Source organism: Mycteria americana, chromosome 2 (genome assembly GCF_035582795.1).
Source record: "Mycteria americana isolate JAX WOST 10 ecotype Jacksonville Zoo and Gardens chromosome 2, USCA_MyAme_1.0, whole genome shotgun sequence".
NCBI classification, from domain to species: Eukaryota; Metazoa; Chordata; class Aves; order Ciconiiformes; family Ciconiidae; genus Mycteria; species Mycteria americana.
In genome coordinates, this window is record NC_134366.1 from 1,554,841 (window position 1) to 1,567,617 (window position 12,777).

At 50.0% G+C, this 12,777-nt stretch overlaps 1 protein-coding gene across 1 annotated transcript in view; it reads left to right on the forward strand.

Moving 5' to 3' along the window:
- The window catches only part of SETD2 (SET domain containing 2, histone lysine methyltransferase), a 72,254-nt gene that overhangs the window by 48,285 nt on the left and 11,192 nt on the right, over positions 1-12,777 (forward strand). Inside the window, exons 13-17 of the mRNA XM_075492190.1 lie at positions 4,492-4,540; positions 4,855-5,035; positions 8,611-9,286; positions 10,191-10,325; positions 10,912-11,051. Coding sequence (XP_075348305.1) covers positions 4,492-4,540; positions 4,855-5,035; positions 8,611-9,286; positions 10,191-10,325; positions 10,912-11,051 — 1,181 coding nt within the window. The remainder of the gene's footprint in view (positions 1-4,491; positions 4,541-4,854; positions 5,036-8,610; positions 9,287-10,190; positions 10,326-10,911; positions 11,052-12,777) is intronic.

Below are 12,777 nucleotides of genomic sequence, written 5' to 3' on the forward strand. Positions count from 1 at the left end.
AGGTTGAGAGTCAAGTTGAGCTAAAGCTTCGTATTTCTGAGCGTAGGGGAGCTTTAAATACCCCACTAGAAGCAGTCTTCACTCCCCCAGTAACACTTTTATGCATCTTTTTCTCCCCTCTGCCTCATCCATGCCCTAAATGAGAGGATATTTTAGTGCTGTAGGGAAGGTCCCCGCTGTTTTCCCCCCGAGGCATCATGGTACGATGGGTGCACGTGGCATCGCATCGACTATGAAGAATTAACGCCGTTCGGAGGCTCTCGTGGTCATGGAGTGGGGACTTGGGGAGGTGGCTTCACCGGGGCTTTGGCTTTGCTCCATCTCCTGTCATAGGAAGGCACAAATCCTGCCCCGGGAAAGCCGGGGTCTCGGCACACTCCACCAGAACAGCTTCTTTGTATAGCGCCGAGTATATCTTTTATGAATTAATCGTCTTCTTTTGGGATGCAACTGCAGCCTCTGTCAGGGATGCCCTGGATTTTCTCTCTCTGATTTTTCATCGTTGGTTTCTTTGGTCTTATTTCGTTTTGCCTGACCATACCGGTCGTATTCAGCCGGTTCATCACCTTCCGCTTCAAGTAACTGGGTGTTCTTGTGAACTACTATGTTACTTCAGGAAAGGAACAGAACAAGGGCTTGCCACAAGCTGGAATTAAAGAAAATGAGCTTTTTTCCCAAGCTGCCAGAACTCGGACGATCATTAACACTGTAAAACGTCTCTGTACCTTTTACGTGCTGTAGGATCACTAGCATCACTAATACGATAAAATGCCATTTACACTTTGAGCGTCGGAATATTGCAATTAAAAATACAATCGCAAACAGGGTGGCGGTAATAAAACTCGTTTTGTAATCTGTAGTGATACGTGGTCACTTAAGGTGACATCGAAAGAATTGCTGCTGCGTAATCCACTGGCGTTTAACAAGGATGCTGCGCTAAGCTGTGGCAGTCCCAGTCCCAGCATTTGCAAGACCGGGACCCTATGGAAGTTTTAATCTTCATTCCCGAGTCCTGTCCCGTTTTATTAAGTTAATGGAACGGCATTGATGAGTTATTCCCGCTCACGTGGCTTTTGGGCTTCAGCAACATGTAGCGTGCCATCCATATATATATGAGAATTGGTTTCTGGCTCAAATAACATGAAGTTGCAAAGATTTACCTATCGCCTTAGCAAAATGCCTTAGCAAAACACGCTCTTCTGTGCTTGCTTTCTTTGAGGCTCCTCTTCTCCCCTTTCTCCCTGCCTGGAGTTGCAAACAAGGCGCGGAGCAAGTGGCATAACCCCAGGGCTGCCGGTGGGTCAGGAAAGGAATAAATAATTAAAAGTGCTATAACACCTCTTGTAATTTCCCGTTGCAAAGCAGCACCTTTTCTGCAGCGGTGATTGCAACCCCTAGTTGTCCTCGGCTAAGGTCCTGCTTTTGCCCAGGAGGCCAGTGCCGGTGACGAGTCGGTGGCATTTGGGGACCGAGCCAAAAATCTTGGGTGACGATGGTGCGGGGAAGGGGCTGCGTGGGTGCAGCTGAGAGGTCGTTACTGCAAATAATAACGATGGAAAGTAAACACGGGGGGGGGGGGGGGGGCTTTAATGCAATACACTTAACGATCAGACAGGATAATTAAAGGAGGTGATCAGAGGATGCCCTAAAGACCCTTGCAAGGCAAACAAAACCAGTTAAAAAAGCAGCCGCCTAACATAAGCCCCTCAGGTCAGCAGAAAACTGCTCCAGTTTCCTCCGCCAGCAGGCTTGGAGCTAAGCTGGGTGCTGCTCAGGCTTCTGAACCATGACCTGCCTTGAAAGACGGACAGAAGAAACGTGGGTTGGTTTGAAATACATGACTTAGTACCAGGCGTTGTGCTAACATTCAGATATTAGAAGGTCAGAATCGCTACAAGCGATGAGTAACGGCCTGAGTGTGTTTGACGGGCAATTTCCTCGGTGCTGTGGGTGGGACGGGGCATGAAGGGGACCAAAATCAGGCAGGAGCTTGGTGGCACAGCGAGGGCTGGGCTTGGGGGTCTTGGAGATGCAGAGGTGCCTTGGGTGCGCATCGTAACCTGCTTTGCTTCCAGCCCTTGTTGCCCACCCAACGTTAAGGTGGTGGCTGCGGTCTCAGCCCCGCTGCAGGGCTTCCTCTCTGCCCTGGTCCCCGTGGATCTGCTGCCCCGTGGGCAGGGGGGGTTCTCCGGGTTGGCATGGCTTGCGTTGAGCTGGGCGGGCACGGGCAGCACGCCTGGGCTCCAGAAGGAAAGGGTTTGGGAAAGGGGAACACTAGCAACGCTTCTGCGTCCCGCCTCTCTGCTCTGGACTCTCCTGATCTGGTTTTCCTGCTCCTGCCTCTTTTGATCCGTCGCAAACGTGTAAATAAATAAGAACAATTAGAAAAGGGCGCATTTGCAGACTCCTCGTGCCTCTCGTCACTGGAAGAGGTCACAGCACACGTGGTAGCGTATTTGCAGATGCTTCAAACTGTATGTGTTTGCTGCGTTGTGTTCAGGCTCCACAGAAAAGCAAAAATATTAAAAAAAAAAAAAACTCTTGGCCAAAATAACTTTTTTTTTTTAACCTTCAGCAGCACTTTTGAAGTGGTTGTGTCTTGTGAACAGACCACAACAAGATTTCTTATACTGTCTTTTATTTCACCAAAGAAAAATATATTTTCTTAACCCGAAACATGGGGCTAAGAATATATTTTTCTTAAATGTATAATATAAATATATTTTTCTTAGCTGAAACGTGGATATAAAAAGCCGCTGGGCACAGGGTGGCTGCTTAATGCACAGGAAAAGTGAATTTCTTCGGTAGTTGCAGGTTATCTGGGACATGATGCTTCTTCCAAGGGCTGTCCCCGCGCTTGATGCTCATCCGGGTGATACGGCTTGATATAAAAAAGAATCATAGTATCACAAAATCATGGAAAGGTTTGGGTGGGAAGGGACCTTTCCAGGTCACCCAGTCCAACCCCCTGCCATGAGCAGGGACATCTTCAACTGGATCAGGTTGCTCAGAGCCCTGTCCAACCTGACCTTGAATGTGTCCAGGGATGGGGCATCTCCCACCTCTCTGGGCAACCTGCGCCAGTGTCTCACCACCCTTATTTTAAAAAATTTCTTCCTTATGCCTAGTCTGAATCTCCCCTCTTTTAGTTTAAAACCATTCCCCCTTGTCCTATCACCACAGGCCCTGCTGAAAAGTCTGTCCCCATCTCTCTTAGAAGCCCCCTTTAAGTACTGGCAGGCTGCTATAAGGTCTCCCCGGAGCCTTCTCTTCTCCAGGCTGAACAACCCCAGCTCTCTCAGCCTGTCCTCACAGCAGAGGTGTTCCAGCCCTCTGAGCATTTTTGTGGCCTCCTCTGGACCCGCTCCAACAGCTCCGTGTCTTTCCTGTGCTGAGGACCCCCGAGCTGGATAAGAAGCAGGGTGCGGAGCTGGCTGCTGTAGGAGAAGGGGTGGTGGGTGTTGGTAGCTGATCTCAGCAGCCTTCAGTAGGTGCTTGGTCGAAGGGTTTTACTCAGCCCTGGGAGATGGCCTCCTGCTCATTTCCCTCGGGGTGCTCTGACATCAGGCATTGGATCTGGGGAACATCACGGGAAGTGCAGTGGACCCTGACCCTGATGAGGCTGGTGGGTGCTGGGAGAAGCCCAGGGATGGTCCATGGGAGCCCACCAGATGGGTGAGCAGATGATGGCCACCAGCGCAGTCTCTATTTCTCCAACGTGGTGAAACTGCGGCTGTCACAGAATCATAGAATATCTCAAGTTGGAAGGGACCCATAAGGATCATCAAGTCCTGCTCCTTGCAGGACTACCTAAAACTGCCTTGAAAGACCAGGACGGGTACAATGGGAGGTCTTCAGGCGCTGGTGGTAGACAGGCATGTCACCGCGGTGTTGTTAGATGTCACCGCGGTGTTGTTAGGTGTCACCGCGGTGTCGTTAGAGGACAGGTCAGATGCCTGCGTTCAGCTCTGTTTGCCAGGGCAGGGGTCGGTGGGCTTAGACACCCCGACACGCCAAGACTCAGCTGGGATCTGTGCTGGCTGTGGTCGCTGTGGGAACACCAGGGCTGACAAAATAAGAGGTAGAAAAGCACAATTTTGTACCTGGAGGGTCGCTTGTTTAATTGCAAAAATCGGGGGGGAGGGGGGGGTTTCCGCTATTCCAGCAGAGGTGCAAGTTCAGGTGCTCGTAGCACGTGGGTGGGATGGCCAGCTTAGATCCTGCAGCACTGCCCGTAGCGCTTGGCCCAAAAAGCCACCTAAACTCATCAAACCTGAAATGCTGATCAGAGGCAATATATAGAAAGCACTGCAATAATTTGCCGAAAACCAGAACTTTGCTTCAAGAGACGCGGGGGGTTTTTTTGTTTTAAAATTATGATTGAATTGTTAAATTATTAGTGCTGTGTTATGATTCTTGCAGCCCCGTAGATATTGGGGTTGTTCTTGTGAGTAGCTGAAACTCTGACCCTGCTTGTGGCTTGCTTTGCAGGAGGTGTACCGGATCCCGAAGAAGAGTCAAGCAGAAAAGGAGAACAGTGGTAGGTACTCATGTTTTTCCATCTATCGCTATGCTCCTACAAAACCGCTGGATTTTCCCAGTTTGGGATGTCGAGAGATGTTCTGCCTTCATAGCTCGGCGTTCCTACTCCTTGAAAACAGCTCCTGTAAATAGGGAAGATAACCTAAGCAGCGGGTGGTGGGAAATGTAGCCCTGAGATGGCTACGGGGCAACCTATAACTTGTTTGAGAAGACTCTGTTGACTACCAGAAGCTACTGAAACTGCAGGAGGGGAGAGCTAGAAATACACTGAATTATAAAAATTCTCTCCCTTTTACCCCTTTTCCCCAACAGCCGACCGTGGGAGAGAGGCAGCCGGCCACAAGGATCAGACTCCTACTCCGAAGAACCCCATCCTGAGCAGAGAGCGGGATCCCGAGAGGCAGAGCCAGAGTAAAGAGAAGAAGAGACGGAGAGACTCGTTGTCCCCTCCGTCCTCGGCGTACGAGCGAGGAACGAAGAGGCCGGAGGACAGGCAAGTTGTGTGGCAGCAATGCTGGCAGGGCTGAGGATCTGACCGCTGGGCTGGGAGCGTCGGGTCTGCAGTAGTCCTGGGTAAAAATGCTGGGAAAAACGGTCCTGGTGGTCTTTGAAAACACCCAGGGGATGGGGAAGGAAGTTTTCTCCTGGAGGAATCCCATGTGCATGGTGAGATGCATTCCCTGGCCAGAGCTGGGTGGCTCCTTGGTGTTAGGTGGCCTCTCCTCTCGGATAACCTACACCTTCGTCTTCAGATAACCTACACCTTCGTCTTCAGGCACGTTTTGGGAATTAGATGGGTGACGAGGGAAGCTATATCCAGGTCTTGCGCAGAAATTAGGGATGTAGCCCTCCTAATGGAAAGAGGTCTTCTGAGTCCTTCAAAACCCACTCCCTTCTTCTACTCTGCCTGTCCCCAGTGTACTCGGGGATTATTCTAAATTTAAACTCGGAGCAAGCCCGAGCCTGTACAAGAGCTAGCAGTACCCAAGCCAAACAGGATTTCTGACGCAAAACAGCTTCCTTGACCAAGTGAACATCCCCCAAAAGCATTGAGCGCAAGGAAAGCGGTCCAAGTAGGTATGACCCTTGGTAGGAAACGGCCTCAAGTTGCGCCAGGGGAGGGTTAGACTGGAGATTAGGAAATTTTACTTCACCGAAAGGGTTGTCCAGCGCTGGACCAGGCTGCCCAGGGCAGTGGTGGAGTCCCCATCCCTGGAGGTATCTAAAGGACGTTTGGATGAGGTGCTCAGGGACATGGGGTAGTGGTGGGCTTGGCAGTGTTAGGTTTATGGTTGGACTCGATGATCTTCAAGGTCTTTTCCAACCTATACGATTCTGTGATTCTGTGACCCCACCAAGCTGGTGCCGAGTCTCCCGCCTTCCCCTGGGAATGGCGGCATCACGCTGCCTTGGCTAAAAAGGTGTCTCTGAAGTTTTAAAGACTTTCCGGTGGTTTTAGTTTGTCTTTCTTTTTTGTGGGCGCTCCGTTGCCCGATGGATTCCCACCTACTCGTGTACGTTTTGCAAGTGATGGAGAGAAGGGAGTGTGGGGACTTCAAATTTACTGACATCTTATAAAAACGAAGGATTTTTAAACACAGGGAAACAAGGCACGAAGTCTATAAGCTCCAGTGAAAGTATAAGATACTTTAAATTACAGTGTGCACAGATGCTGAAGATAAAGTAGAAAATAAAAGGAACCAGTTTGTGTTGCAGTAGCACGAGTTGTGCTCCTCCGCGTGAAATACTTCTGCTGACCAGGTCTGGTGGGATGAATGTTTAGGAGAGTAAAGATAAGGGCTAGATAACTGAAATGTAGACGTCTTTTGTCTTGATGAGTTGGCCAGTTCAAGGAACAAGCAGATAGAGAAAATATTTTTAATTATTACCCATTCTCGTAGTTTTTAAGTGAGAATCGGATCGGTGCAACGACCCCGGCAGCCACCCAAAGCTGCCCTTTCCTTTTCCTATAGACTCAGACCATCACTTTTAGAACGCCCGAGCCTGCGCCGGCTCCCAGGGTCATTCCCAAGCGTCCTGCGAGCGTGCGGCCGGGCACAGCCAAACCCTCCCGAGGGCCAGGGGAGCGATGGAGGTGATGGTCATGGCAGGGCTGGTCCAAGGCAGTGCGTGAATCAGTGGCCGCTTGGTACCAGATGCTCGTTTTCCTCCCTCGAAAGTTGCTTCTTGATTAAGAGAAGGAAAATATTACACGTCTTGCATTTCAGGGAGACTTCAGATCATGTTAAAGGCTGTAAGAATACTGAGGAATTTCCTTTGGAGAAGTCAGTTTTCTGTTGTCCCTCTTAAATAGGATCTAAAGCCACTTAGTAATTAGGGAACAATTGGTGGTGAGTCAGCCAGACGAGGAAACTTTTGTCCTTGTAGTGAGCTCTGTTGGGGAAGTTTAAAACATCTGGATAAAAAAATAAGATGTAAAATTAATACTGTAATTAGCTGTTTGGAGGATGGAAACATCACCGAGGTGTGGGGGTGGAAGTGGAGCTGAGTAACAGCGTTGTGTCAAGAGATATGAAGAAGAACGGAATAAATAAGTGTATTTTTTGTGTTATTTTAAATAGAACAAACTCTTTTGCGGGCAAGGAGTTGCCTGCTCTGGCTGTTCCCTCCTGCGGCCGGCACCGTTGTCGGTGAGCGGCGCTGGCTGGGAGAAGGACCGGGGTGCTGGCATCCTTCTCTGGGGATGCTCTCCCCGCTCTGACTGTCCCCCTTTGTTATAGGAAGGATTTAATAAGATAAAATAATAAAATAGGTGGAGAGAGGAGCAGAGTAAATACAAGAGCATCGCTGGCTTGCTCTACGCTAAACCCTCGGTTTTCTTCCGCCCGTCCCTTCACGCCGGCTGCCTCTCGTGTAAACTCTCCAGGCAGTGCCAGGAAAGACTTTAGCTATTGAAATTGAGCTCTTCACGTCAATAAGGTTCGCATTAACAGATCCTTGCAGCTACTCTGGGAACGCGAGGAAACATCTTAAGTGTATCTGTTGGTAGCAATGTGCTTTTGATACGTAAACGGAACGCACGAACATAAAGTGAGTATATAGAGAATATACTCGATGCTTTGTTGAATCCATTATATTAGGGCTGCAAAGCATTTTTGCTTGTAATCCCTGTTTTACCACACTCATAACTTCTCAAAATATCCACCTTTGATCTGAAATTTTCCATGGTTGAGGTCTGATCAAAGTCCTTAGGCTTTTTTTTTTTTCTTCTTTAACTCCTTGGAAAAATCCCTCCAGCTGCTCTGTGTCTCGGGATGAAGATTCTTATTCGTAAAAAAGAATTAAAAAAATCCATCCACACTTTATTATTTTTTAAGCTGAATCTGTGGTCTAGTAAATAGCGTAACTCTAAACAGAAATGTGCTGTTTGTAATTCCCTTGTTCTTCGTCGTGTCTGCAAACGCGCCTGGGTCTGCAGCTCCAACGTGGGGGGGTCCTTAGACGGGAAAGATGGGGTGCTTTCCCCATCGCTGAGCTGCCCTGGTCTTCAGGGGTGAAGATGCTGTGGTGTGGTGTGAGCAGTGCCTTCTGTTTGGAGACCCTCTTCCAAAACCCTTCTTCGTTGGTCCTGCTTTGGGAATCCGTGGCAGAGGGTCTCCAGCACGGGTACCCAGCCTGTTCGGGGCGCACCCTGCTTATTCTGCCCTCTCCTCGGGTTCCCTGTTGGCCTGGGAGACGTTGCCTCCCCTCTCCGGGTATCTCGGTGCCGCCTAGCAGGTCCTCCAAGACTACTTCTGCTGCATCTTTGCCCTCTCCATTAGCTTCAGCACCGAAGTTGGTAAATCCAATGGGACCCCTTAGCTCATCCTCCGCCCTGGCTCCTTGCTCGTGGACGAGCAGGACCAGTGGGTCTTTCTCCTCTTTGTGAGTTGCCACGGTTGGTCAAGCAGCTGAAAACAAATGAATGTTTTAGGAATTGATGCTGCTGTTGGGCATTGGGTCCCCCCAGGGTCTGCGTGCCGTCGGTGGTGGTCCTTTTGCTGCTGGTGCCCTGGACCTGTGGGTTTCTGAGGTCTCACAAAGCCTCTTCTTTTCTTTCTCTCCCAGGTATGACACACCAGCGTCTTCGAAGAAGAAAGTCCGGCTTAAGGATCGCAACAAACTGTCCACGGAGGAGCGCAGGAAGCTGTTTGAACAGGAGGTCGCCCAGCGGGAAGCCCAGAAACAACAACAGCAACTGCAAAACCTGGGGATGACGTCCCCCCTGCCCTACGACTCCATGGGCTACGGCACGCCCCACCACAGCTTTATCGGCTACCCACCTGGCTACCCCATGCAAGCCTACGTCGACCCCAGCAACCCCAACGCTGGCAAGGTGCTGCTGCCCACGCCCACCATGGATTCGATGTGCTCACCGGCAACGTACGAGCACCCGCAGACTTTGGTTGGGCACACGGTGGAACCAACCCTAACGACTCCTCAGCCGGTACCAGTAGTCCAACATGTAGCAACGACGATGGAGGTTACGACTCCGCAGTATGTAGCACAAAGCGACACCGTGGTCCATCAAGAACCCAACGTGGCCGTCCTGCCCGTGGCCGCGCCGGGACCGGTGCAGAGCCAGAGCTACGGGGTCTGGGATTCCAGCCAGCAGACTGTAGCTGTACAACAGCAGTACTCGCCAGCCCAGTCCCAACCAGCCATATACTACCAAGGACAGACCTGTCAGACCGTTTACGGTGTGACATCCCCCTACTCACAGACGACCCCACCGATTGTACAGGTAATTTCCATTTCAGACACAGCGTGGCACGAAACACCCGTAAAACGAAGGGTACCAGCCTGCAGCTGGCAAAACCGCTTTATTTGCTCACTCTCTGGTAGTGCTCTTAACATCAGAGCATCCTGCTTTGCTCTAATATTAAGCTGCAGTAGCTATCTCAGATAACTTCCCATCCGAGAGTCTGAGAAAAGCACATTTAGGCAGGGTATTTTCCGTGTACAAACGCCATGTATCATAGTTGCTGGGGCCAAGCGGGAGTTTACAGCTTGCAGAGGCTTTTTTAAACCTGTTTATAAAAGTTCTGTTGTTTTTTCGATTGTGGATTCTGGTGAACGGGTATTTCTGGGTAAGAGCTTCCACTGTCACTGACCAAGTAAGCAGTAAAACGTCGAGGTGTGAGCTCGCCTTCCGTTGACTTTTGGAAGCAGGGTCTGGAGCTACCAGCTCTTGTATGACTGAAACCAAACAAAAACCCCAACAGATCGACCTTCTTTATCCGTTTTCTCTGAATTACACGTCCCTTTCCATCAGGCTCAGCCTTGAGCTCCGAATGACCGTGCTTGAAGTGCTGTCTCCTCCTACTTGGTCTTCGTTAACAAGGGTATTGGCGTTCAGCATCTTGCCAATGCCTAGTTCTTCCTAAAAGCAAGACGTAGGCAATTGTACGACTCCGGGGATAGCAAATAGGCCAATCGTGTATCAAGATTGTTTGCTTGAACCCCGCCTCAGTCAGCGGTTATTGCTGTTTGGTGGTTTGGATGTTACCTTCCATTAGTCCTCAAGGACTATTACCCTCTTCTTGCCTCCGCTTTTTGATTCCCAGTTAGGGAAGCTGTACTGCGTCCTCCAGTAAAGGGTTTTTGGTAAAGCAAGCTGACTTGTGATTCCCCATGCTCCGTTTCAGAGTTACGCCCAGCCAGGTCTCCAGTACATCCAAGGCCAGCAGATCTACACGGCTCATCCGCAGGGAGTCATAGTGCAGCCACCGACAGCAGTAACTACGATCGTCGCAGCCGGGCAGCCTCAGCCCATCCAGCAGGTAAGGCTTGGTGGGTCAGGAGGGATGGGGAGCGTTCATCTACGTCTGCTTTGGGTTTGCGTCATTCCCCGTGGCTTCTGGATGCTGTGAAAGTGTTGGTGGTACCAGCCGGAGGAGTTTCCCTGCGGCGGCGTGCTCGTGCCCTTCGGGATGCTGCTCTCCAGGCTGGATGTGCACATCAGACACGTTTTTGGGGGGTTTTGAGCCCAGATCCTGTGGTGTTCAGGCTTTCTGCCAGCGCATCCGAGAAGGCTGTGTATGGGTGGGTACATGGGAGCTCCATGAGCTGCTTTGACCACTGAAGCTCCTCCATCAGAAACAATGGCTTTGGCATCCACCACAAAGGATTTAAGAGCATGAGTGGCAAAGCGGCTGTATTATAAGCTTGGGATGTGGTTGAGTGGTTGCTTGGAGCATCTGATGAAGAACATATTGTCCTTGTCACTTCTTGGGCCGACACTAATGTCATTTTTAAGTTTTACCTTCAACAAAGTCTTTGTCGTGGGGGAAAGAGCTGTGAGGGCTGCTCTGATCGCCCTCGCAGCCGCTCACGTCTTTCTCTTCCCCCTTTTTGTGCTATTTTCAGCCAGAGCTCGTGGTGACCAATAACCTCCTGGACTTGCCTCCACCATCCCCTCCAAAACCCAAAACGATCGTCCTCCCACCCAACTGGAAAACAGCCCGAGATCCAGAGGGGAAGATCTACTACTACCACGTGGTAACAAGGTGAGCGTGATAACGAGGTGAGCGTGATGGCTGCTTCAGGGTTGAAGTTTGATGGCTCAAGTGAAGGAATTGGGTGTAAGAGAAATGGATGTTCAGCCCTCGGTGTCTCGTTAGGCACCCGGCGGGGTTAGCTGCTCGTTAGCCGGGTGGGTGGGAGGCTGAGATCGCTCAAAACCTTTCCTTCAGCCCCGTAAATGTGGCCCGGGGATAGAACCCCCTTTTCTGCGAGCAGAAGCGCAACAATAGCAAACGATTTCCTTGCGAACGATGACTCCAGCCGCGCGTTGAGTTGTAACCCGGTGTGATAACGGGATGGTGAGGAGCTCCACTTCTGACATCTGATTGCAAAAAAAAAAAAAAAAATCCCATCAAAGCAACATCTTTCACCCCAGCATCTTGGTCAAGTTGGATTTAATTCTTTTGACATCATCTTTGGTTCCCATCGCTCTGCCGGAACACGCCGTGTCCCACACGGTGCTGAAATGGCAGCAGAATTAACAGGTAGAGAGAGACCTTGCCTGCCCCTCGTGCTCTGAAACACCCGTCCGACTCTGGCAGCGGTGCCAGGCAAATAACCCCGGTCTGTGGAGGCTTTGACGCACGTGCGAGTGTTTTGGTGGGCGTGCCGTAGGTCTTTGGTGGCTCAGGGATCAGCCGTGACCCATGGCGTGCGGCATTTTTTCCATCTTCAAGCCTCCGGTCTGTTCTGGAGCAAGAAGGAGAGTTTCCCAGTGTTTTCCCCACATTTTTGTGATCAGTTTTGGAATGTACCGGGTTTTTGGATCAATACCTCTGAACTTAGCTAAAATGAGTATCATGAATTTTAGACTTCTGAAAAGGGTTTTTTTTTAATTTCAAACTCCATGTGAGGTCTGCATGGGGATCCACCTCTCTAAAGGGTTAAGCCTGAGTAATTTCTTACGTGTCCTGACTGTCCTGATGTCAGTTATTGTTACTTGCACGCATTTCTCTGCATCGATCCATCTTTTCAATCTCCCGTTTGGACTCCTTCCTGCTACCTTCCGCATCAAGAGTTGCACCGAGAGCAGAGCAGGAGACCTTCAAACCCCAGGAAGGAAAAAAAAACAAACAAACAAACAAAAAACCCCCCAAAAAACCAGTCGAGCAGGAATTTGTGATTTGTCCTGTGGTTTGGAAGTCTTGCAGTGAGATGAGGAGACCCAACTGAGCCTTCCCCCTTGGCGAGGAATGCCTCCTCCGTGCGTCTTCTGCAGCTACACGAGAAGCCACTAATTGAATATAATTAATCTTGTACTTTTTTGAGGAACACATGCTGGAAGATTTCTTTCAATCCTTTTAACTGTATATCTTCTGACAGGACCAGGCCAGTAGAGGAAATCTTATTTCTCGATATGCTTTCTTATTTTAATATTTCATTTAAATGAATCAACTCAGTAGTGGTCTGAGGTCAGGGGTATGCAGCAGGAGGATGAAGGAGCATGATGGAGCACGTGGCGGCTGGTTGAAACAAGGCTTTCACGTTTCCCCCAGCGTTTCCTGAAGAGTGAAAAGCCTTGAAGTGGGACAGGGTTTCTGATACGGGTCAGAAACGTCGAGAAACTCAAACCAGCGGCTCCTTTGGATGCAGGCTTTCAGGTTTGGGGTTTTTTTTTTTTGTTGTACTGAAGAATGCACGTCCTGGCTTCACGCAGCCTAGAGATGGAAAATAGTTGCAGTGTTAGGTCACTTCCAAACCTAACGAGGT